This window comes from Hordeum vulgare, chromosome 1H, assembly GCF_904849725.1.
Source record: "Hordeum vulgare subsp. vulgare chromosome 1H, MorexV3_pseudomolecules_assembly, whole genome shotgun sequence".
Lineage (NCBI taxonomy): Eukaryota > Viridiplantae > Streptophyta > Magnoliopsida > Poales > Poaceae > Hordeum > Hordeum vulgare.
This window is the reverse complement of record NC_058518.1, coordinates 331,500,687-331,526,012: the sequence shown is the minus strand read 5'-3', so window position 1 is coordinate 331,526,012 and position 25,326 is coordinate 331,500,687. Positions and strand designations below refer to the sequence as shown.

The 25,326-nt window shown below is 44.7% G+C and overlaps 2 protein-coding genes across 4 annotated transcripts; both read left to right on the top strand.

The window, feature by feature from the left end:
- Positions 1 to 12,053: 12,053 nt before the first annotated feature.
- Positions 12,054 to 17,138, top strand: LOC123434326 (probable serine protease EDA2). 2 transcript variants are annotated; one of them, XM_045115507.1, is made up of 14 exons: positions 12,054 to 12,351; positions 12,999 to 13,124; positions 13,240 to 13,395; positions 13,568 to 13,750; positions 13,847 to 13,963; positions 14,557 to 14,610; positions 14,688 to 14,759; positions 14,964 to 15,069; positions 15,218 to 15,314; positions 15,580 to 15,674; positions 16,121 to 16,195; positions 16,345 to 16,428; positions 16,546 to 16,644; positions 16,843 to 16,937. In XM_045115507.1, exons 1-14 carry the CDS (start codon positions 12,142 to 12,144, stop codon positions 16,935 to 16,937), a joined length of 1,569 nt encoding a protein of 522 aa, XP_044971442.1. In that variant the 5' UTR covers positions 12,054 to 12,141. The 2 variants fall into 2 exon arrangements, with proteins under 2 accessions (XP_044971442.1, XP_044971441.1); XM_045115506.1 differs by having other exon boundaries at positions 12,055 to 12,351; positions 16,820 to 17,138.
- Positions 17,139 to 17,512: 374 nt separating this feature from the next.
- LOC123434300 (probable serine protease EDA2) lies at positions 17,513 to 22,252 on the top strand. Of its 2 annotated transcripts, none has more exons than XM_045115504.1 (13): positions 17,513 to 17,792; positions 17,901 to 18,182; positions 18,277 to 18,462; positions 18,607 to 18,723; positions 18,887 to 18,940; positions 19,025 to 19,096; positions 19,497 to 19,602; positions 19,765 to 19,861; positions 20,190 to 20,284; positions 20,888 to 20,962; positions 21,102 to 21,185; positions 21,603 to 21,760; positions 21,936 to 22,252. In XM_045115504.1, exons 1-13 carry the CDS (start codon positions 17,601 to 17,603, stop codon positions 21,969 to 21,971), a joined length of 1,554 nt encoding a protein of 517 aa, XP_044971439.1. In that variant the 5' UTR covers positions 17,513 to 17,600; the 3' UTR covers positions 21,972 to 22,252. The 2 variants fall into 2 exon arrangements, with proteins under 2 accessions (XP_044971439.1, XP_044971440.1); XM_045115505.1 differs by having other exon boundaries at positions 17,547 to 17,792; positions 21,603 to 21,705.
- Positions 22,253 to 25,326: the final 3,074 nt, after the last annotated feature.

Sequence of the window (25,326 nt, the reverse complement as noted above, 5' to 3'; positions counted from 1 at the left end):
GTGCACTAGACCAGACGTCAGCTTGGCCATAAGTATGGCAGGCAGGTTTCAAAGTAATCCAAGAGTGGATCACTGGACGGCGGTCAAGAATATTCTGAAGTACCTGAAAAGGACTAAGGAAATGTTTCTCGTTTATGAAGGTGACGAAGAGCTCGTCGTAAAGGGTTACGTCGACGCAAGCTTTGACACTGATCCGGATGACTCTAAGTCTCAAACCAGATACGTATTTATTCTTAATGGGGGTGCGGTAAGCTGGTGTAGTTCCAAGCAAAGCGTCGTAGCAGATTCTACATGTGAAGCGGAGTACATGGCTGCCTCGGAGGCATCTAAGGAGGGTGTCTGTATGAAGCAGTTCATGACGGATCTTGGAGTTGTGCCGAGCGCACTAAATCCAATAACTCTGTTGCGTGATAACACTAGTGCTATTGCTTTAGCAAAGGAACCACAGTTTCACAAGAAGATCAGGCATATCAAACGATGCTTCAACCTCATCCGCGACTACGTCAAAGGAGAGGACGTAAATATTTGCAAAGTGCACATGGATCTGAATGTAGCAGACCCGCTGACTAAACCTCTTCCACGAGCAAAACATGATCAACACCAGAACTGTATGGGTCTTAAATTTATTACAATGTAAATCGTATGGCGATGTGAGGACTAGATTATTGACTCTAGTGCAAGTGGGAGACTGTTGGAAATATACCCTAGAGGCAATGATAAAATAGTTATTATTATATTTCCTATTTCAAGATAATCGTTTATTATCCATGCTATAATTGTATTGAATGAAAACATAGATATATGTGTGGATACAGTGGCAAAACAATGTCCCTAGCAAGCTTCTAGTTGGCTAGCCAGTTGGTCAAGGATAGTCAAGGTTTTCTGACTCTATGCAAGTGTTGTCACTTGATAACTCGATCACATCATTAGGAGAATCATGTGATGGACTAAGACCCAAACTATGAACGTAGCATGTGATCGTGTCATTTTGTTGCTATTGTTTTATGTGTGTCAAGTATTTATTCCTATGACCATGAGATCATATAACTCACTTGCACCGGAGGAATACCTTGTGTGTATCAAACGTCACAACGTAACTGGGTGACTATAAAGGTGCTCTACAGGTATCTCCGAAGGTGTCCGTTGAGTTAGTATGGATCAAGAGTGGGATTTATCACTCCGTGTGACGGAGAGGTATCTCGGGGCCCACTCGGTAATACAACATCACACACAAGCCTTGCAAGCAATGCGACTAAGTGTAATTCATGGGATCTTGTATTATGGAACGAGTAAAGAGACTTGCCAGTAATGAGATTGAAATAGGTAAGCGGATACCGACGACCGAATCTCAGGCAAGTAACATGCCAAAGGACAAAGGGAATGACATACGGTATTTTATGAATCCTTGGCACCGAGGTTCAACCGATAAGATCTTCGTAGAATATGTAGGATCCAATATGGGCATCCAGGTCCCGCTATTGGATATTGACCGAGGAGTCTCTCGGGTCATGTCTACATAGTTCTCGAACTCGTAGGGTCTGCACACTTAAGGTTCGATGATGTTTTAGTATAGTTGAGTTATATGTGTGGTTACCGAATGTTGTTCAGAGTCCCGAATGAGATCACGGACGTCACGAGGGTTTCCGGAATGGTCCAGAAACGAAGATTGATATATAGGATGGTTCATTTGGTCACCGGAAAGTTTCGGGCATTTCTGGGAGTGTACCGGGAGTGACGAATGGGTTTCGGATATTCACCGTGAGGGGGCCACCCACCCGGGAGTGAGCCCTGTAACCCTAGGGTGGCGCACCAGCCTTTAGTGGGCTGGTGGAGCCAGCACAACAGGGCTATGGCGCCACAAGTGAAAAAACCAAAGGAAAGAGAAAAAACAAAAGAGGGAGGTGGGAAGGAAGAGGAGGACTCCTCCTTCCCCAAACTGAATTGGAGAAGGAGTCCTCCTCTCCCTTCGGCCGGCGCACCCATGGGGTCCTTGATCCCCAAGGCTAGCCCCTCCCCTCCTCCTATATATACTAGTGGTTTTAGGGTTTTTGAGACATAACTTTGCCACGTACAACTCAAACCTATACCACATAGTTTTACCTCTAGATCAGATTTCTGCGGAGCTCGGGCGGAGCCCTGCAAGAGTAGATCATCACCACCACCGGAGCGCCGTAACGCTGCCGGAGAACTCATCTACTTCTCCGTCTCTCTTGCTGGATCAAGAAGGCCGAGATCGTCATCGAGCTGTACGTGTGCTGAACGCGGAAGTGTCGTCCGTTCGGCGCTAGATTAGAACGGATCATGGGACGACGATGATTTGAATCATGAAGCTGTACCACTACATCAACCGCGTTTCTTAATGCTTCCTGCTTAGCGATCTACAAGGGTATGTAGATCAAATCTCCTCTCGTAGTTGGACATCACCATGATAGGTCTTCGTGTGCGTAGGAAATTTTTTGTTTCCCATGCAATGTTCCCCAACATTTATCTTAACGACGGAGTATTCTTGTGTCAGAATGGATGCATCGGTTGGGTCATGTTCTGTCAACTTTGACTGAACTCAAAACACCACCAAGTACTGTAGAACCAAAAAGCCCTATTGGTAGTCATTATGTCATTTTATTAGATTGCATTACTAGGCCTCCTCCTCTCCCACGGTCCCACGCTCTACCTTCACCCATGGTCCTCGTCCCCTCCCTGTTTCTCACCCTACACGGTCTGTTCATGGAAGGGCGCAATAGGTGCAGGCCGTAGTCCTTGCTTTTGACGCGACGGGGGCGGCCACGAAGGTGTGGTCTTGGCACGGCACGCCGATGATGATCGCCAATTTGAGTCTGCATCCGACGCCAGGCGGGAGCGGAGGCCCGGTCCTGGCACAACATGGCGGCAACGAGCGCCAATCCGAGCCCACAGTCGACACCATGGGCTACCACCCACGACAGCAAGGGAGGTGTATAGTCATGGTCCCCCCTTGACTAGTTCTTGGATGAATCGTTGAAGGATAGCGCACGGGAGGCGCGCGATAAGCGGTGCAGAGCAACCGCTGCTCTCCCTTGAGGGACTTGAGCACAAGGGAGAGGGCATTAAGAACGTCGAGCAAGACAAACCAGCCTGGCCTTCTCACCCCCACGAAGGCGACGAGCCTCACAATGACCATGTAATTGGATGTCGTTACTTTGACAAAACAAACAAGTTTGGATTTTCGTTGATTACGTTTACAATAATGGAGGTACCTCATTACGTTTACGTTTATGTTTACATTGCTCTTGCTGAACCAAACACCTTCTTAGTTAGTTGCTCCGAAGGTTCGGTGGAAGAACCCCTTGAGCTAACATGCACCAGTTATTGCGGCTTATTATTCTTCTTTTAAGAGAAACAATAACACGCTGAATAAGTTGTTATCTTCAACAAAGCTGACTTTTCACATACATTGTGGCCTGTTATTATTCTTATAAGAAAAACTACAATGCGTAGAGTGAGTCGTTATCTAAACTAAAACTGGCATTTCTTAATATTGTGGTCCATTATTCTTCATCTATGAAAAACAATAACTCATCGAATAAGCCACTATCTACACCAAACCCGACGCTTCACGAACATTGCGGTCCATTATTCTTCTTCCGAAAAACTGCAATTGGCACAGATAGCCATTATCTAAACCAAAACTCATGTTTCACAATATTATGATCCATTATTATTATTCTAAGAAAAATGATAACACGCGGAATAAGTCGTTATCTACACCAAAGCTAACGTTTCTCACACATTGCGGTTCATTATTATTTTTCTAAGTAAAGCCACAATGGGCAAAATAAGTTGTTAGCTAAATAAAAATATTGCAGTTCATTATTATTCTTTTAAGAAAATTGATAACATGCAGAATAAGTTGTTTTCTACATCAAAGTTGACCTTCCTCGGACATTGCGGTTCATTATTGTTATCCTAAGAAAAACTACAATGCCCAAAGTAAACCGTTATCTAAACCAAGACTGATGTGTCCCAATATTGCGGTCCATTGTTGTTTTTCTAAGAAAAATGATAACCCACAAAATAAACCGTTATCTACATCACAAAGTTAACGTTTCTCAGACATTGCGGTCCATTATTATTATTTTTAATAAAAACCACTGTATAATGCGCAAAATAAGCCGTTATCTAAACCAAAACAAACATTTCCCAGACAAAATCACTGTTATGACCTTATAAGAAAACATAGACACAAAATGAACCCCAGATGAAAGTATTTTACAATCTGATCTTTTTAGAAACGCTAGAGCCCGTGGCGTTGTTGCTGCACGTAAAAACGTCTGTCCACCTTGACGTTTCTTCTTCAAATTCAAACGTCAATCCACGTTGGCGTTGCAGACCACACGAGAAACGCCATGGGCCTTGGCGTTACTGTGCAGGTTGCAAACACCATGGAGCTTGGCGTTGCTGCATGCTCACTACTCCCTCCGTTCCTAAATATAAGTCTTTAATGTGGTTTCACTAGTGGACTACATACGGATGTATATAGACATACGTAGATTTACTCATTTTGTTCCGTATGTAGACTCTTAGTGAAATATCTTAAAAGACTTATATTTAGGAACGGGGGAGTACAGGGGGAGCCGCAGGACAAGAAGAAGCCGCGACTTTCCGAGAAGGCCGATGGCTTCACTGCGCCGTGTGCCATGCCGCACTGAAGCCTCTGGTGTTCAAGGTACGTCTACATTTGGAACCTGCCAAATCAGCCATGAAAATGAAGATTCATTCTTGCTACATGAACTTGCGTATTGCGGTGCGAGAATGAGCACGCCATGTGCTCCGCCTGCGTCGGCGGCGCCGGCGCCGGCAAGTTCTGCGGTCCATGCCACCGCGCCGTCACTTACACGGTTACACCCACTGCCGCTACATAGACGGGCTGGTGGACAACTACAAGGTCCCTTGTCTGAACAAGAAGCATGGCTGCGAGAGGTCCGTCGCCTACCACTCGGTCGCCGAGCACAGGTTCACGTGGGCGCACACTCCATGCTACTGCTCCGAGTGCACGCCCCCGTTCGAGGGATCGCCGGCGGAACTCCTGCGACATTTCACGGCGCCGTCCGGCAAACACTCCTCGCTCACGGACAAAATCAAATACGAGTCGAGCCAGTCGTTCGTCGTGCAGGCGTCGGAGGAGGAGTACCGCTGCCTGCTGGTCGCGGAGGACGGCTTTGTGTTCCTCCTGACCATGGGCGCTGGCGGTGGCTCGGCCGGCCGCCGCCGCCCCGTCAACGTCGTGTACGTCAGGGACGCCGACGTCCACACGAGGCCGTTGTACTCGGGCGTGCTCTGGGTGGATGGGCCGCCGACCGCCGCGGGGGACGTGGCGAGCTGCTCCGTCCCGGGCGAGGTGGACATGGAACATGGCTGGCTCCATGCGCATGTCAACCCGAGCATGTTGCAGAGAGAGTCCGGCGAGGTTCATGTGCGCCTCCGTATCACCAAGTTTCCGTGAATGAACTCCAGTTATTAATCACTCCTCACTCGCCATATATGCTGGGAGTTTGATATCTGCATCATTTTGCTCTGTTTTGGCTCTACATGAACTCCAGTTATTATGAACTAATGTAAGGAGAAACCCCAGTATGAACTTGTTAATGTAGGGAGTGTTTTTGCCCCTTGTTCAGCAGCGTACGGTGGAGTGGTTTTGGCAATTGTGTCTGCTTGTGTTGTGTTGGCCTCTGAAGTCTAGCTGAGCTAATCAGTCTTCCTAATAATTCCTCAAGAAGGCCTGTTATTTTTGTGTGAAGTCAAATGATGCATAGTTTGACCTGCGTAGTTTAATCAAGATTGTAATCTTAAATAGATATAGTAAAAAGAGATATTGATTTGGCATCAGAAAACTTGACATTTTTGATATAAACTTGATCAAACTTTACATTGTTTGACTTCACATATTTTTTGTTATAAACTTGATCAAACTTTACACGAAGAGAGTAGTTGTTTTAAAAAACAACATGGCTTGTTGGTGTGTATAGAGATCGGCATATTTATCGTGTCTGGTTGTGCCTTCTCCAGTCCGCGCTGCCCCGTGTGAGAAAGGCTGGAAGCGTATGCTCTTAGCAGGGACGCGTGCATGTTTATATAGGCGGCATAAGCCGAAGAGATATACATAAGGAGAGGTTTAAGATCAATCTATCTTATCTACAGTTTAAACATAAGGAGATAGAAAGAGATCCTAACCTACACGTGTTATACAAGTCACGTATAATACAAGAGTTATTTATTTCGTCTAACATCCCCCCTCAATCACAACTGCCCAAGTTGAGATTGCGACGAAAAACACCAAGTTGCTGAGCTGTCAATGGTTTAGTGAACCCATCCGCCACTTGATCACCAGTAGGAATAAACCTGATATTCAACAACTTGTTGGCAACCCTTTCCCAAACAAAGTGATAATCAACCTCAATGTGCTTGGTGCGAGCATGAAAGATAGGATTAGCAGACAAGTAAGTAGCACCCAAGTTATCACACCAAAGAGAAGCTGCTCGAGGATGAGGCACACCAAGTTCTGTCAACAGAGTTTGTACCCAAATAACTTCAGCAGTAGCATTTGCCAGTGCCTTATACTCAGCTTCAGTACTGGAACGAGAGACAGTGGGTTTTTTGTGAGCAATCCAAGAGATAAGATTACTACCAAGAAAAACTGCAAAACCTCCTGTGGAGCGATGATCATCAGGACAACCAGCCCAGTCTGCATCTGGAAAGGCACTAACCAGCATAGAATCTGTCTTACTAATACGGAGACCATGATGCATGGTTCCTTGTAAATACCGAATAATGCGCTTAACCAAGGACCAATGAACCATGGTAGGAGCATGTAAGAACTGGCAAACTTTGTTGACAGAAAACGAGATGTCTGGACGAGTTAAAGTCACATATTGCAAGGCACCAACAATGCTTCTATACTTTGTGGAGTCCTCAGCACAAAGCGGCTCACCATCATAAAGAGATAATTTTTCTGCTATTGGGAGAGGAGTGGAAACAGGTTTGCAACCTTTCATGTTCATACGAGTGTGGAGATCCACCAAATACTTGCCTTGAGAGAGAACAATACCATCACTAGTAGGTTTTACCTCAATGCCCAGAAAATAGTGAAGGGTACCAAGATCTTTAAGGGCAAAGTCCATACGAAGATCTTTTAATAGAGCATCAACCGCATTAGCAGAGGAACTAGTGACAATAATATCATCAACATAAATAAGCAGGAAAATTGTGACTCCATGTTTGGAATAGAAAAATAAGGAGGTATCTGCCTGTGAAGGATGAAATCCAAGAGACTAAAGTTTAGAGACAAACGAGAATAACATGCCCGAGGTGCTTGTTTTAGGCCATAGATTGCTCTGTCAAGCTTGCAAACAAAGGTAGGTGAATGTGAACTTTTATATCCAGGTGGTTGTCTCATAAAAACATCCTCTTCCAGAACACCGTGTAGAAACGCGTTCTTGACATCAAGTTGTCGCATAGACCAATTATGAGACACAGCAATAGACAGGATTAAACGAATGGTTGCAGCTTTGACAACTGGGCTAAACGTATCCTCATAATCAATACCATAACGTTGCTTAAATCCTTTTGCAACAAGACGAGCCTTATATCTATCAATGGTACCATCAGAGTGTCGTTTTACCTTATAAACCCATTTGCAGTCAATGATATTTTGTCCAGGATGCGAGGGTACCAAATGCCATGTGTTATTTGACAAAAGTGCACTAAATTCTTCATCCATAGCAGCTTTCCACTTAGGATCAGCAATAGCCTCCTTGAGATTTTCAGGTTCACCTGTAGCACAAAAAGAGCCCCAACGAATACAACCATCGGTGTGAACTTTGGGTTCAAGAATACCACTTTGTGACCTAGTATGAGCCCGAGGAGGTGGAGGTGCTGGTTGCATGGGTTGCAGATTTTGCTGCACACGACGAGGCAGCTCAGAGTTAGAAGATACCGTATCAGGGGAGACACCAGAGGAAACAATAGGCGAGGCGAACGTTGCATGGGGCGCCGCCGACGTTGCATGGGACGGAGACGTAGGAGCCTGTAGCGGGTCGCCACGTCGAGGGAGATCTCCTATGTCGAGGTCAGGAGACAGAGCAGGCCCGCCAGACGGGGGAGACAGCGGCCGATCCAAGGCGCGGTTGGGGGAGCGCGCTGCTGCAGGCGAATCTCCTGGGGGGACCGCACCAAGTCCGAGGCGGGGGACAGCGCAGTTGCAACCGCTGTCGGGCGCGCCAGGTTCGAGACGGGGAACCGAGCGGCAGACGCGTCTGGTTGGCGTGCCGGGTCCGAGGTGGATGCAGGGGACCGGCCGACCGACGCGTTGGGTGGTTGCACAAAACTCGGAGAAGATCCAGGTGTTGCAGCGGCCGATCCCGAAGCCTGGAGGGGAGAATCATTTGCCCCAGGTGCTGCAGTTGCTGATTCCGAGGCATGCAGCCCGGGATTTTCTGTGGCCATCAGATCTGTAGAAACATTAGGCTGCATAAAATCATGAGAAGTACCTGCGGAGTCCTGCACACTGTCAGCAGAGGTGGGTGCATAAGTAGTAGAGATTGCCATGGGGTCATTTGGTGCTGCGGAAGGTGGAAGGGGGCTAGATAAATTTAGGAGGATGGGTGGAAGAAGAACAAGTTCAGCACGAAGTTGAGCACCGGCATTGGGATGTAAAGATGCAAAGGGAAATATATGTTCATAAAAAATAACATCCCGAGACACATAGACCCGCCCGGTGGAGACATCAAGGCATTTGTATCCTTTGTGCAGATCACTGTAACCAATGAACACACATTGTTTGGAGCGGTACTCAAGTTTATGTTTGTTGAAGGGGCGAAGATTAGGCCAGACAGCACAACCAAAAATACGAAGAAAGGTGTAGTTAGGTGTGAGACCAAAGAGACGTTCCAAAGGAGTTTGGTTGTGAATAACACGGCTAGGGACACGATTAATAAGGTAAACTGCTGTAGAGAAGGCTGCATCCCAGAATTTGAGAGGCATGGAGGCATGAGCGAGGAGGGAAAGATCAACCTCGACAATATGGCGATGCTTACGTTCGGCAGAACCATTTTGTTGGTGAGCATGAGGGCATGATACATGATGTGTAATGCCAAGTTTCTGAAAAAACTGGTTTAACTTTTGATACTCACCCCCCCCCCCCCCAATCAGTTTGCATAGCAATAATTTTGCGGGCAAACAAACATTCAACAAGTGCTTGAAAGATATGAAATTTTTGGAAGACATCTGATTTGTGTTTGATAAGATAAATCCAAATAAACTTGCTGAAATCATCAATGAAGCTAACATAATATTTTTGTCTACCAACTGAAAGAGGGCCAGGACCCCAAACATCAGAAAAAATGAGCTCTAAAGGAGCTTGAGACACACTAGTTGACCTAGAGTAGGGTAATTGATGGCTTTTAGCCATTTGACAAGCATCACACACAAGATGATGATCTACTTTATTTGACACTGGGAGACTGTGGTTGCGTAAAATCTGCTGCACCACTGGGAAGGACGGATGACCTAGGCGTCTATGCCACCTAGAAGTAGATGGTTTGATGGCGCCAAGCATGTGACGCCCATGAGCACCTGGTTGGCCAGCAGCAATGGGGTACAACCCATTCTTACTCGGACCGTGAAGGATTGTGCCCCCCGTTTCCAGATCGTGAATAGAAAAGAACTCAGGGTAAACAACAAGGTAGGCATCATTATCTTTTGTAAGTTGGGAACCAGAGAGGAGATTTTTGGATTTGGGAACATGAAGGATGTTGTTTAGGTGTAAGGGTTTATGTGGAGTAGGAAGCAGCGAATGACCAACATGTTTTATCTCCATACCTTGACCACTTGCAGTGTGGATTTGCTCCGGTCCAGTATATTGATCATGCACAGCAAGCTTCTCCAACTCGCCGGTGACATGGTCCGTAGCCCCGGTGTCAAGATACCAGTTGGTATCGACACCGTAGGCAGCAGAGACGGTGTTTGCAGACTTGGTGTTGCCGCCACTGCTGTTGCCGCCACCACCGCCGTTGTTGCCGCCACCACCACCTTGACGCTTGGGAGGAGGGTTAAAGTTTTTGTCGTAGCGCTTGAAGCAGCGCCAGGCAGCGTGGCCCTACCGCTTGCAAATCTGGCAGGTCTCATCCCGCCCGCCAGAAGGAGGAGGGGCAGCAGCAGTGTTGGGGAAGAATCCACCGCCGGCACCACGGTAGGCAGCAGGGTTGCCACCGCCAGGACCCGGGTGGCGAGTGTCGTTGTTGTTGCGGGAGCCCCCCTTGGAGGCGAGGTTGATGGAGAAGGAGTTGGTGTTGCTGCCGTTTTGTGCGTCGATGCGGGCCTCCGCCGTGTTGAGCAAGGAGAAAAGCTCGGTGAGGCCGATCTTCTGATCAGCCTCGGGACGAGATGAGAGGGCAGCAACGTACGGGTTGTAGTCAGAGTCCAATTCTTGCAGGATATAGGACACCAACTCATCGTCGTCAATAGGTTTGCCTGCTGCCGCCATCTCATCTGCAAATCCCTTCATCTTGGTGAAGTAGATGGCGCCAGGAGAATCCCCCTTCTTGGTGTTGTCGAGCTGCCCCCGGAGTTGGATGTGGCGCGCCCTGAAGTGGGAGGCGAACATCTGCTGGATCGCCGTCCAGACACCGGTTGCAGAAGCCAAGGAGTGCACCTGAAGGAGAACATCGCGAGACAGGGAGGCAAGAAGAAAAGTGAGGACCTGCTGATCCTGCGTGTACCAGAGGACATGGGTAGGATTGGGAGTCGAAGAGATCTCCTTCTACCCTGCAACATCAGTCTCGGTGGTCAAAACGGTGGGCGGCTCGGCCATGGTGCCATCAAGGTAGCCCATGAGCCCGGCGGCGCGCACATGTGGAAGAACCTATGCCTTCCACACCAAAAAATTGTCCCTAGCTAGCTTTTCGGTTATGGTATGACCTAGCGCAGCGAGGGAGGCAGCCATGGTGGAGCTTGAGGAGGAAGATGACATGTCGATGGAAGAGGTGGCTCTTATACCATGTGAGAAAGGCTGGAAGCGTATGCTCTTAGCAGGGACGCGTGCATGTTTATATAGGCGGCATAAGCCGAAGAGATATACATAAGGAGAGGTTTAAGATCAATCTATCTTATCTACAGTTTAAACATAAGGAGATAGAAAGAGATCCTAACCTACACGTGTTATACAAGTCACGTATAATACAAGAGTTATTTATTTTGTCTAACACCCCGAAGTGACATCTCTCTGGCTCACCGCCACTTGATGAAGTCAAGCCTGCCTGGCTTGGCACGATTCCTTCCCAAGACGAGGAGGCAGCAGCTACTGCAGCTGGACAGAGCGAGCAGAACACCGTAAATCAGTTGCTTATAAGCAACGCCAGACAGGATGACGTTTCAGTCCGGACTGCAACACGAGCTAGTAGGACGTCTCAATGTGGAGCTGAAATGCACGATAGAAAGGCGTTTCTAAGTGCAGCAGCAACGTCACGGGCTCCGACTTTTTAAAAAAGGTCAAATCGTGAAATACTTTTAAACGAAGTTTATTTTGTGCTCATGTTTCATTATAAGGTCAAAACAATGATTTTGTCCACATTTTCCAGTTCGCACTGGTCCGAAGTGACATCTCTCTGACTCACTGCCACTTGATGAAGTCAAGCATGTGTGGCCTGACATGGTTCCTTCCCAAGACGAGGAGGCATCAGCTACTGCAGCTGGACACAGCGAGCATAACACCGTAAATCCGTTGCTTATAAGCAACGCACACAGGATGGCGTTTCGGCCTGAGCTGCAACACGAGCTAGTACGATGCCTGAATGTGGAGCTGAAAAGCATGGTAAAGAGGCGTTTCTAAGTGCAGCAGCAACACCACGGACTCTGGCGTTAGAACATTGATTTTGTCCACATTTTCCTACATTGCGGTCCATTATTATTATTATTTTACTAGAAAAAATGACAACGCGCGTTTCAAAAAAAAAAAAAAGACAACGCGCAGAATAAACCGTTACCCACTTCCGCCTTATAAATGGAAAACGAAAACGTACAGCTTCTACTAAGAATCGAGAAGACTCATCAGTTGCCAGATTTACCTCGCCTGCATCCGGTTCCACACGCTTCTGCTTCAGCTAACCGGCGATGGGAGTCGGAACTACCGCCGGCGCCACCTCCCGCCTCGCCGTCGTTCCACTCCTGCTGCTGCTACCCCTACTCCTCGCGCGCGGCGCCGTGGCTGTCAGCCTCTGGCGGCCGCCGCCGGAGGCCGGGCCCCTGGGCTCCGCCCCAGGAAGGTTCCTGACGCAGGAGGAGCACTGGATGAGCCAAACCCTCGACCACTTCTCCCCCACCGTTAAGTACCCTCTCCGCTTCTCCGTTCCTTCAGCGAGTTGCCCCGTGCCGTGGGGATTTCTGTTTAGCCATGTGTCCCTTTTATCTGTTTTGGGTGAATTTCTGTGGAACCTATCATTCGAGAATCGACTGTGGACACTAGAAGAACTAGATAGTACATTTTTGCAGTCGATAATGCCGGAAAAACGCTAGATTTTTCGTATGGATTCTGCGCGAGACACGTCCATTAATGGTAACGCCGTTTACAGTTTACTCTTGATTGAAGGCTCACATCAGTTGTGCGACCGAACCAGAGTAATGAACAATGGATCTCCCAAAATGTATCGAACAATAACAACAAATCGGTGTTGAGGCAAGATGCCTCTTGTTTCCTTGCCAATGTCACTCCTGTAAACTCGGTGGATCGTGTGGTTTTTTCTGTCGATTCAGATCTATGTGAACTTTGTGATCCTGTGGGCTCACTACACAGTCAACAGCGGCTTCAGTGATACTACATGAATTACTGTATAACAAAGCACATGGTTATTTGTAATTCCCTGTTTCACATCGACTCGTGTAGTCCCAAATACTATGTTGCATGGTGCGGATTGTTCAGTTATAGTTTTTTGTGTGCACTAGCCCCCAAATCTAACTTTATTGCTGTGCAGGACCATCGGCAATTCAAGCAGCGGTACTATGAATTTCTCGATTACCACCGAGCTCCAAATGGGCCGGTCTTCTTAAATATATGTGGAGAAGCTTCATGCTCTGGGATTTCTAACAACTACTTAGCTGTGAGTTTATTAGTGCATTGCTGCTTGCTCTAGGCATGATTTGTACTGTTCACATTTCATGCAGTAACTCCATCTGTTATCGATAAAATACTTGTGGGTTGGATTGTGTACGTAGGTGATGGCCAAGAAGTTTGGCGCTGCTTTGGTTTCTCCCGAGCATCGATACTATGGGAAGAGTTCCCCTTTTGAGGATTTGACGACAGAAAATCTAAGGTTCTTGTCATCAAAGCAGGCTTTATCTGATCTGGCTGTTTTCCGACAGTATTATCAGGTGTGTATTTGATATATTTGTTTTGGCGTCCTTATACAACACCTGTGCATGTATTATATATTGACCTAGCGCCCCATGGAATACACACGTTCCTATACCTCATAACAGTTTGCATCACAAATGTCCAAACAAGTGTTTTTCTTCTCTGAGTTATTCTTTCTGTTATTTGAAGGAAACATTAAATGCCAAGTATAATCGCTCAGGAGCAGACAATTCTTGGTTTGTGTTTGGAGGGTCGTACTCTGGAGCTCTCAGTGCTTGGTTCAGATTGAAATTTCCTCACTTGACATGTGGAAGTCTTGCAAGTTCAGGGGTTGTTCTTGCTGTTTACAACTTTACTGACTTTGACAGACAGGTTGGTACCAGCACAGATTCTGTTATGTTATTAAAGTTATGGCACTTTGGCCTGTACCTGAAGTTTTACACTTCTGTATAATTTACACCTCTGGAGATTGGGGAGTCAGCTGGTCCAGAATGCAAAGCAGCACTTCAAGAAATAACAAGACTTGTTGATGGACAACTTCAGTCTGGCAACAACTCAGTTAAAGAACTGTTTGGAGCAAAAATGGTACTCCTTTTGTACGACATGAAGTGTATTTACTTTTCTTTGACAACTTATCAATTCCAAGTGATATACAACAATTTCAGCTCCTTTAGGAGTTTGTCATCACTAAGTGGCCTTTGCCATTGTTTCGTTATGCAAAAACTTGAAAGGACAAAATTTGGCAATGCTTCTAACAATCATGATTCTATAAAAAATATTAATTATTCCTTTACTATGCAACTTCTTTGGAGATAATGTCATAATCTAGTAGTGTCTGATCTTTTCCACAAAGATGTTGCATGTATTACCAATCCAGTAAACGTTTTGTAGGACTCTTATTGAGCATGCAAGCCTCTGACTGTTGTTTTTTATATCTCTTGACCTATCTATCCTATTGGTTCTCATATTTCTTCTATACTTTCTTTGAACAAAATTTGAATTGTATTGTCATGTCTATGGAGCTTGTAAACACAATAGTTTAAACTATTTGTGCGCTACCAATTGTTGTTGACAGGTTTTATAGCGTTCCCTTATCGATGGCATGAAATTCCGTGACATTACCTAGTAGTGTATTTACGATTCTATACTTATCCATCAATTTATTTGGACACTTGCAGTTAGAAAATGATGGTGACTTCCTTTACCTACTAGCAGACGCTGCAGCTATTGCGGTATGCTTAATGTCGATTTTCGCAACTGTATTGTCTATCAGAAATGATTGTTGTGTTAAAAACCTAATCATTTGCAGTTCCAATATGGCAATCCTGATGTTTTGTGCTCCCCACTAGTTGAAGCAAAGAAGAATGGTACGGATTTGGTGGTAAGTTGCATGGTCCTTTGAAAAGAACAATGCATATTCCCGTTAGTAACTGAGGGATATACCCTGCGGATAACCACCAATATCTTTATTTTTCCAAAGGCGCATAACATGTAATACTTCACTGTAAACCTTGACTCTTATTTAACTCGCGCTATCATAACTTTCTGGCAAATCTGGCATTTGCTAACACTTTATTCTGTGCAGGAAGCATTTGCTCATTACGTGAACAGTTATTATGTCGGGAGATTTAAGGCATCAGTTGCATCATATGATCAGAAGTATTTGAAGAACACAACTCCAGCTGAATCTTGTAAATCCTGACTCTGACATTCAGTATTATGAGATATCATGCTTTGAGAGCTCTTAATGAATGTTGTGCATATATATAAGAGTGTTAATGCTGTCCGGATATTATATAATTGATCAGCATTTAACTGTTGAAATTTGATTTTGTGTAGCATATAGATTGTGGTGGTATCAAGTTTGCAGTGAGGTTTCATATTTCCAAGTGGCACCAAAAAATGATAGCGTCCGCTCTACAAAGATCGATACAAGGTTGGTAAATATACCTTTCCTTGCATTTCATGTCTCTTACCAATCACCCTTTCCTTTAAATATCTCGTGCTTACTACTGCAACAAGTCACACTTGTCACGATCTGAAAATCAATATGCACTTTAAGCATCAAGTCGTCAGATGTTGAAAGCTATAATAGCTTCTTGGAAGGATCTGCCTTCCATGTCATTCTCTTTTTCTGTAATGTGGTTATATTTCTAAACTTTGGGTTCACTTGTGTGTCCTTGTGATTCTTTTGTTCCTAGATACCATTTAGACTTGTGCAAAAATGTTTTTGGGGAAGGAGTTTATCCTGATGTGTCCATGACAAACTTATACTATGGAGGCACAAGAATTGCAGGTGAGACCTTTGAGTATTTTAGCTTCAGTCCTTTTGCTTCCCTTTACCTTGAATCTTGGTGAATACACATTACAAATTTGCTGCTACCTTTTCTGTTTTCATCATTAATGCACCATCATTAACACAATCCAATTGTGTTGTGCGTTGTGCTTGAGATGGGCTATGCATGCAAGTATGTGTCCAGATCAGTTAACATAGGTAAATAGAATACATAAGAGTTTAGTGGCCTTGTATCTGCAGTGCTAATGGCCCATTTCTTGCTGCCATGGGAAGCTCTATATGTGATAGCATTAGCATGATGTATGAATGGATATTGTGGATATTATGCGTAATGATTTGGGCAAAATACTTCAAAGTTAAAGTATAAGATTTCACCGGTAGAGTAAAAAGTATATTTCTAGTCAGGCATCCCTGTATTTCCTAAAATATACATTGCATCCCTGCAGGTTCTAAAATTGTTTTTGCAAATGGCTCTCAAGACCCATGGCGCCATGCTTCTAAGCAGAAATCATCGGAAGAACGTAAGGATCTGTAGTTCTTTGTATCATTTTGTGAATATTTCCATCGTTTTAATTTTTTAAGAGAAAAAATATACTTTCAATATGAACAAGGTTGAAGAGATTTTTTTAATGACATCAGCATGCTTATAGAAGTTTTTCAATATCTGCAGTGCCATCATACTTAATTGAGTGCAGCAACTGCGGGCATTGCACTGATATCTCCGGATGCCCTCAAGCACCTTCAAATATTGAAGGTAGATCCAGTCTTTCAACTTATTTTTTCATTTGCAATTGAAGTACATCAAATATGTAGCTTCTTTTTGTTTGCAAACTGAATACGAGTGTGGCTGTTTGCATTTGTTGTTCGTCAGGTGATTCATCCAAATGCTCATCCCCAGAAGCAGTGAACAAAGTAAGGAAGCAGATCGTGGATCACATCGACCTGTGGCTGTCAGAATGCCAAGACCAAGGTCAGAATATGGGCTGTAACAGCAACAGTATCATTGGACCAATTCTTTCGAACAATTCATAGCATCGTCTAGCTAACGCGTCTACGTGTTCCCCCCGTGCTTTTGCCCACCTGCAATTCAGTTGGCACTCGGCTTCTTTTGTCCACGACCTAATTGCTCTGTCCTTGCGTTTCAGGACGCGACACGGTGACCACGCAGGGGAGCAGATGGAGCATAGCTACCTACTGATCACCTGTGCAGGCGAACATGCACGGCACTGCTGTTGTATTTATACACGAATAATACAGGCATAGCTACCTGCTGGTACTGGGGAGTGGAGATATGAGACTCCTTGTGTACCTTATATGGTCAGGGATGTTATACGCGCAGAGAATACCGTGATAGCATGTGCTAGTACGTGTAACCGGATTGGCACTAAATTTGCTGGATACTGCTGAGAGTTTGAAAATATCTGAATATATTGACAATGGAAGCAGCTTCTGACTTTGTGAGAATATATATGACCATGAGACCTGGTACATACGAGCGCATTGTTTCTCTTCGACACCCAAGGAGCTTGGGCACGCCTCTTTTTTCTTCCATTCTTATTCTTATTAGATGGTGGGCACACCTCCCTAGGCATGTCCATGCCAGAGCATGGCGCGCTTTGCAACGAGTTAAATTACCCAGAAAGGATTGTCTGGTTCCTTTAGTGACATAAACGCTCTTCTATTTCTTTATGGAGGAAGTATCTGATTAACAATCGGACGTTCTTCCCGTGCACGGTGCACCGGCTGTGACGTTGCTTCATTACGAATTATATTTAAATTAGCTGTTTTTTTGTTTTTGTTTTTGCTGCGTAGTGCGTCCCACTGAGACTAGTCAAATCGGCTACCGGCGCGGTCGCGCTCCAAAACAAACACTCGACAGTGGGAAGGGAAGGGAAGGACCGAAGGAGATTCTAGCAGCCGGAAAAAATGGTGTCCCGCGCTGGGCTCGCCTCCCTCCTCGGCGCCTCCTTCCTCCTCCTCCTCGCGCGCAGCGCCGAGCCGCTCGGGTTCAGCCACCGCCCGCGGACCGCCGGCGGCGAGCTCTCGGCCGCCCCGAGCAGATACCTGGCGCGGGAGGAGCGCTGGATGAGCCAACGCCTCGACCACTTCTCCTCCAGCGTAAGCCCTCTCCCCCTCCCAACCACCCGTGGATTTCGCCCCCCCTGAATTTTGCCTAGATTCCGTGTGTGTGGTCCATGAGAGCGCCATGTACGATCTTGCCCGCAGGACCATCGCCAATTCAAGCAGCGCTACTTCGAGTTCCTCGACTACCACGACGACCCCACGGGGCCGGTGTTCCTGCGCATCTGCGGCGAGTCCTCCTGCGACGGCATCCCCAACGACTACCTGGCCGTCATCGCCAAGAAGTTCGGCGCGGCCGTGGTGACGCCGGAGCACCGGTACTACGGCAAGAGCTCCCCGTTCGACAGCCTCACCACCGACAACCTCAGGTTCCTCTCGTCCAAGCAGGCGCTCTTCGACCTCGCCGTCTTCCGCCAGTATTACCAGGTCGGCCGGGTCACGCTCACGCACGCGCTGACAGAGTTACAGAATACGGATTATCTGTTCTGAGTAGCATCTTGTTTTTCTCCGGGATTCGCAGGAAAAACTGAATTCTCGGTACAACCGGAGCGCGGGGTTCGACAATCCGTGGTTCGTCTTCGGGGTCTCCTACTCCGGGGCTCTCAGCGCCTGGTTCAGGCTCAAGTTCCCTCACCTGACATGCGGAAGCCTAGCGAGCTCTGGGGTGGTTCTTGCTGTGTACAACTTCACTGATTTCGACAAGCAGGTGTGTGCACACTGGCATGGAGACGCGTCATGATTCTGCGGGATGGATTGAACTAAACCCCGGCTGCTGAACTAGCGTATTGCTCTCTGCTCTATAATCTATATTGGGCTCAATTCAAGTTTCTGCATGCTCGCCTTTACGCAGGTCGGAGATTCGGCTGGCCCTGAGTGCAAAGCTGCCCTTCAGGAAATAACCAGACTTGTCGACAAACAGCTTCTGTCGGATAGCCACTCGGTGAAGGCCTTGTTCGGAGCAGATTCGGTAATCCCTTGTCACCTTGTGGTATTGCCAGTGTGATTTAATAGGTGCAGTTTTACTTTGCAGCATGACAGTTGGCTGCAAATTTCATGTGGCCAAATCAACTAGTGTTCAGTAACTTTTCACAATCTTCACCACGCTGTCGATTTGTTTCCTGTACATGCAGTTGAAAAATGACGGTGACTTCCTCTTTCTACTGGCAGATGCAGCAGCGACAACAGTATGAACAGTCAATTTGTAATGCTGCTTTACTATCGCACTGACATATATTTTGGGCTTACTGAGAACCTACGATATTTTGCAGTTCCAGTATGGGAATCCTGATGCCTTGTGCTCCCCTCTAGCAAATGCGAAGAAAAAGGGGGAAAGTTTGGTGGTGAATAACTAAATACCTTCGTTATGTAATTAATCATACATGAGCACCTCTCATTTGCTTGGTTTCTTAGGCTTCTTGAAAAGCTTTCTACAAATGAGAGTAAATAAATAAATTTGCATTTGTCAAAAAAAGTGAAACTTAAGCTATACTAGTTCAATTACCATCTAAGAGCCACTGATCAGTGAGAGGCACATGGCGACTATAAAAGCTGATGTACTCTTATCTGGGTGATGGTGATTCAAACATTTTAAATTTCACAGTAATCAGCATGTGACTATTTCTTATTCTCCATTTAGCTTATTGTGACTATTCTAGTTTCCTTGCTGATATATTTCACTATTCTAGCAGCCTTTTTTGGATATGCACATGGATTTTATAAGATTCGATGCTGACTTTGCAGGAAACATATGCTCACTTTGTGAAAGATTACTACATTAAAAAATTGGGGACTACAGTATCTTCTTATGATCAAGAGTATTTGAAGGAAACAACTCCCGATGATTCTAGTATGTTTAAATGATGGCTCTACTTGTTTTCTTTCGATGTGGATCGGAAATTGTACTTACAGTGAAGACCATCAAGTGAAACACCATGGCATTTCTTCTTTCTTACTGACAGACATGGCTGAAATATTTACTGTTCATTTACATTTTCCTTAAAAAAAATAGGTTCTAGGCTTTGGTGGTTCCAAGTTTGCAGTGAAGTTGCCTATTTTCAAGTCGCACCCAAAAATGATAGTGTTCGTTCTGCGCAGATCGATACAAGGTACTGTGCCAAACTTTTTTTTCCTAAGTATGTACTGGGAGGGGAAGGTTCTCCACCTGAATTATCATTGAGAAGGTCCTAAAAGTCTTAATTGCTTCCTGATGAGGCAGTGAGAAAGAGAAGGGGAGACTAATCTAAGAGCATCTCTAATTGATCCCAAAAAGTCAGTGCCCAAAAGCGGGGCAAAAACTACATCTTTAATACTCTGCACTGCATGGCATATATCCTGTATATGTTTTACAACTATCTGTTGCTTACCTTTCTGTAATCAGGTATATTATAAACTAGTACTATTTCTTCTGATTGCTTTGCTTTTGTGTTCCTCTAGGTACAATTTGGACCTGTGTAAAAATGTTTATGGAGAAGGAGTTTATCCCGATGTGTTCATGACAAACTTATATTACGGAGGGACAAGTATTGCTGGTTCGTCTTTCACTTTATTTCCCCCCTGTTTACTTAACAATGTCCCCCATTTATTACTAGTAAACCAAAGTTACTTGTGATAGTTAAGGTATCTATGCTTGTAAAATGACATCAGTAGTCCAGTTGGCACCCTTACCATGCCCCTTATTCATGTAGCTGGTAACACCGCCGCATTACTACATGAATTAACCCTTTTGTGTATCTTGCAAATTGTTGCATTTGTGTGTCCGTAAAGAGAGATCTGAAGGACTGGAATATCACTAAAGAACTAGCCATGGACAGGAGTGTGTGGAAGCTAGCTATCCATGTGCCAGAGCCATGGGTTGGTTGCGAGGTCTTATAGGTTTCAGCTCTAGCCTACCCCAACTTGTTTAGGACTAAAGGCTTTGTTGTCGTTGTTGTTGTTGTTGTTTGCCTACCATGAGCATTCTTGGATTCTCTGATTTTAATTTTATGGGTTGCAACTTCTTTTTTTCGAGAAAGCGGTGTTACCAAGCACTTAGGAGTGTAGTGTGCAATAGATTGCAACTTCTGCAATTTATAAATTATTGACAGTGATAACCCAATTTGCTTTCTTCCTAATTTTGCATTACACATGTGCAGCTTCTAAAATTGTGTTCACAAATGGCTCTCAAGATCCATGGCGTCATGCCTCCAAACAGAAATCATCGGAAGGCAGTGAGTCTTTAAATTTCTACTGCATTCTGGCTATTTCATGGCTCAATAGCCTTGCTCTTTAGAGCATTTACTATACACCCCTTGAATGATTTCTCACGCTTTGGTGTGTGTACTAACGGTGGTAGTACAACATGTGCAGTGCCATCATACATAATCAAATGTAGCAACTGCGGACATGGCACTGATTTGAGAGGATGTCCCCAGCTTCCTTTCAGGATTGAAGGTGGATTGCAAAACTCGGTTTCCTGCAAAGTTTATTATGAGAATATAGAGTACTCCCTCCGTTCCTAAATATAAGTCTTTCTAAAGGTTCAACTAATAGACTACATACGGATGTATATAAACATACTTTAGAGTATAGATTCATTTATTTTGCTCCGTATATAGACACCTAGTGAAATATTTTAAAAGACTTATATTTAGGTACGGAGGGAGTACAACATAACTCTTCTCAAAATTAGTTCTAGTGCCCTCATTTTCTTGAGGATCAAGATAGTACTCCCTCCGATCCACAATTAAGATGGATCAGAGGGAGTAATTGATTATTATTTTTTCCTACAATGTAGTAGCTTATCTGAAGCCTTTGACTCGTCTTCCAATTCAGGGAAAGTTCTGACATATTGCACATTATCTTGGTTAGGTGACTCTTCAAACTGCACGTCCCCAGAAGCGGTGAACACAGTAAGGAAGCAGATCGTCAAGCACATCGACCTGTGGCTATCACAATGCCATGAGCCAGCAAGGTCAGGGTCTGGGACGCCTAGCCATTCGATGGCAAAACTGTGCAGTGATCGTGAGGTGCCCTTCTCACCTCTGTGGTTGAGGGGGGTCGCTCGGCTTCTGAGTGGCAGCAGCCACTGTATCAAAACTGCGGCTCTGCTGCCACGTCCTGTGGGCGGCTACGTTTATGGATTTCCGATGCGATCCAGTTCTTACGCCATCAGGCTTTGATCCTTGTACTCTCTGCGTGCAGGGCGTGGTGAGGCGACGACGACTCACACCTGTTTAGGAGGAGTAAAGAAGCAGTCTGTAGAGCAAGGACCGAAGGAACAATTGCAAGTTTGCGACATGCTGCGGAGACAGTGAACCATATGCGGATTGACAAGCCGGTCCCGGATGCGATTGCGTGCAGGTTTGTTTCGATCATCACATGGTTGTGCTTGTATTCCGGACGACTTGAGCCATCATGGCAACTTTGTTGAGTTCAAATAATCATTACATGTTCATAAGGCTTTAAGAATAAACGAGTATGTTTTTCTATTTTAATATATATAGAAAGTTTATTCATCATTCAGGGTACAAAATAAGTTATTCTTCACTCGAGGTAATCTTACAATTATTTCGTAAATAAATTACATTCAAAATACAAGTAGTTACATTCATATTGTTTCGCTACGTAAAATTTAGCATAAAAACGAAAATATAGGTCATAAGACCAAAAAATTGCATTTTATGTGTATTTTACAATGTGTTTTTACGTTTGTAATTTTATGTAACATAAAATATTTTTTACGATCATTATATATTTTCCTACGTTCTCTTTTTAATATAAAATAGATAAAATTTATGAAACATGAAATTACGATACATTCATATTAAAATAAAGAAGGATGAAGAATAACTATTCCTCACTCAGGTAAAGAATAGTCAATCCCAAAGTCTATTCATTAATCATAACCAGTGTGCAGAATAATTTATTCTTCACCCGAGGTAATTTTACGATTGTTTTATAAATAAGTTACATTTTAAATACAAATAGGTATATTCGTATTGATTCACTATATAAAATTTGACGTAAGAAATAAATTATATGTGTTGTAAGACAAGAGAAATTGCATTTTATGTAAACTTTACATTATATTTTACGCTTGTAATTTTACGTAACATAAAACACTTTTTACGGTGATTATATATTTTCTTAATTCTCTTTTTAGTATGAAATAAGATAAAATTTATAAAATGTAAAAATATGATGCATTCATGTTAATATATATATAACATATTAAAGGGCGTTTTGGGTCTGGGGAGCAGCCGGCTATTAGTACTCCTTCCCTCCGTTTTATATGGTTCAATTCGACAAACTCACCAACCAAGGTTGATGGTAAGTGATGAAATGATTTTTAAAATTTGCTAAAATACTTAATTAATGTGCTTGTTTTAAAAGAAAATAGCAACGCATTAATTGCAATGCATGCACGAGTGATCAATAAGGGTCTGTTCGGCAGCCCTTCACGGAGCGGAGTGGGCGGAGCTGCGTTTTAGGAACTCCCCTAATTAACACTGGACCGCTGCGTTTTAGGAACTCCCCTAATTAACACTGGACCGCCAGCGGAGGGAGTCCGAACGCGCCCTAAATAACCAAGTCTCTTTACATGCATCGGCTAGTTTTCTAGTAGGTGATGATTTAATGCACTTTGGAATCTAAACATGTATTGTGAAGCAATAGAAAGAAAGTTGGAAAAATATAAGATATACATATAAACCGAAAAGAAGGTGGTAGTCCTCATAGCTCGCCAAAATGTCATCGAACACAAGTATACAGCTCATGGACTGAAGTTACCCAAAAACTCATGGGCAAATAGGCCTCTTGAAAATAAAACAAAAAGAAGAAAACGCTGCATGAACTATTGAAAAAATAAATAAGAAATCCAGTTCATATGTGTGGCATGTTTGCATTTCGTTCACACATGTCGATCCACATTGATTCTTTTACATGAATGTTAACAACGTTTGTTGACTTTTGTGTGCCATATAAGTATCATGGTGTGTGTGGGTGTTGAAGAGTTTGCCCACACGATCCACAGCGCGCAGTTGTCATCAATAGTTTTCGCCCACACAGTCAACACATAGTCAGCACGCGTGTGGCTGAACTGCTCTTCGCCACACAACATTCGTACGTTGCTAGATGGCAACTGTAGTTGCGCTTACGTGACAACTAGATAAACACACGTGGTAACTACGATGACAATTGCAGTTGTGCGTACGTGACAACTTAGTAAACACATGAAAAATATAATTAACCATACATGGTAACTATAGTTGGACCACACGTGACAACTAGTTAATCACAAATCACATAGGATAAGTAGTTAATCACACATGGCAATTATAGTTTGATTACACACGATAACTATCGTTAATTAGACATGGCAACTATAGTTTACCAAAACAGAAAAGTTGCCATGCTTTTTTGCCATCTCGGATAACTAAAGTCGTCATCCTTCAGGGTAACTAAAGTGTCATCACGCGGATAACTGGCCCAAGAGTGGCGCATCAGCTCCTAGTGGGATGGTGGCCAGCCAAGAGGGCCTATTCAGGCGAAGTGGAGAAGGAAAGAGAGGTGGGGCCAAACCGAATTGGAGAGGAGTTCTCCTCCTCCAAACCGACTTGGAGGAGGACTCCTCCCTCCTCCTTGCGCCGACCGAACCCTAGGGCAAGTCCCTAGGGCGCCACCCCTCCACCCCCTCCTATATATAGTGGAGGGTAGAGAGGCTTTTAGCACCTCGAGCCACGGCGTAGCCCTCTCTCCCTCCACCACCTTGTGACACACCTGTAGCTAGTTCGATACGGTACGGCGAAGCCCTGCCGGAGTAGCTCCTCCATCATCACCGTCACGTCGTCGTGCTGCCGGAGAATTCAGCTACCTCTTCGTCTCTCTTGCTGGATCAAGAAGGCGGAGATCGTCATCGAGCTGTACGTGTGCTGAACGCAGAGGTGTCTTCCATTCGGCGCTAGATCGCGATTGGATCGCGGGATGACTTGCGATCTGGATCGCGAAGACGTTCGACTACATGAATCGCGTTTCTTAACGCTTCCCGCTTAGCGATCTACAAGGGTATGTGTATCCGATCTCCCCTCTCGTAGATGATCATCACCATGGATAGGTTTTTCGTGTGCGTAGGAACAAAATTATTTCCCATGCAACGTTCTCCAACACTGGGGTTGTGAGTGTAACAATGGTATTGATGTCCTCATCATCATCCCCAAGAACTGCTGGCTCACACGATGAACCTGCCTGGAAGGGTCGCCTTCATGAGCCTGCCATATTCAAGGGGACGACCTCCCAGTGCGTGACAGCTTGTGCATGTGCCGTGGACAGACATGCGGCTATCACCGCATGGTTGAGCTGTTGTTGGAGGTCTAGGGTTAACCATGGCATAGTGTGTCCAAACGATCTCATATTAGGCATGGACCCTACATTTGCACACTCGATGACAAGGGAGGACATGGAAAACTCAATTCTTAATACAAATGTTGATTTTTTGCACACACCTTTTTAACTACTATTTATTTCATTTTTGCTAAAGCACATTTAGATGTGCCATAAGTATTGTACATTTAGATATTTTCATTCCCATTTTTCT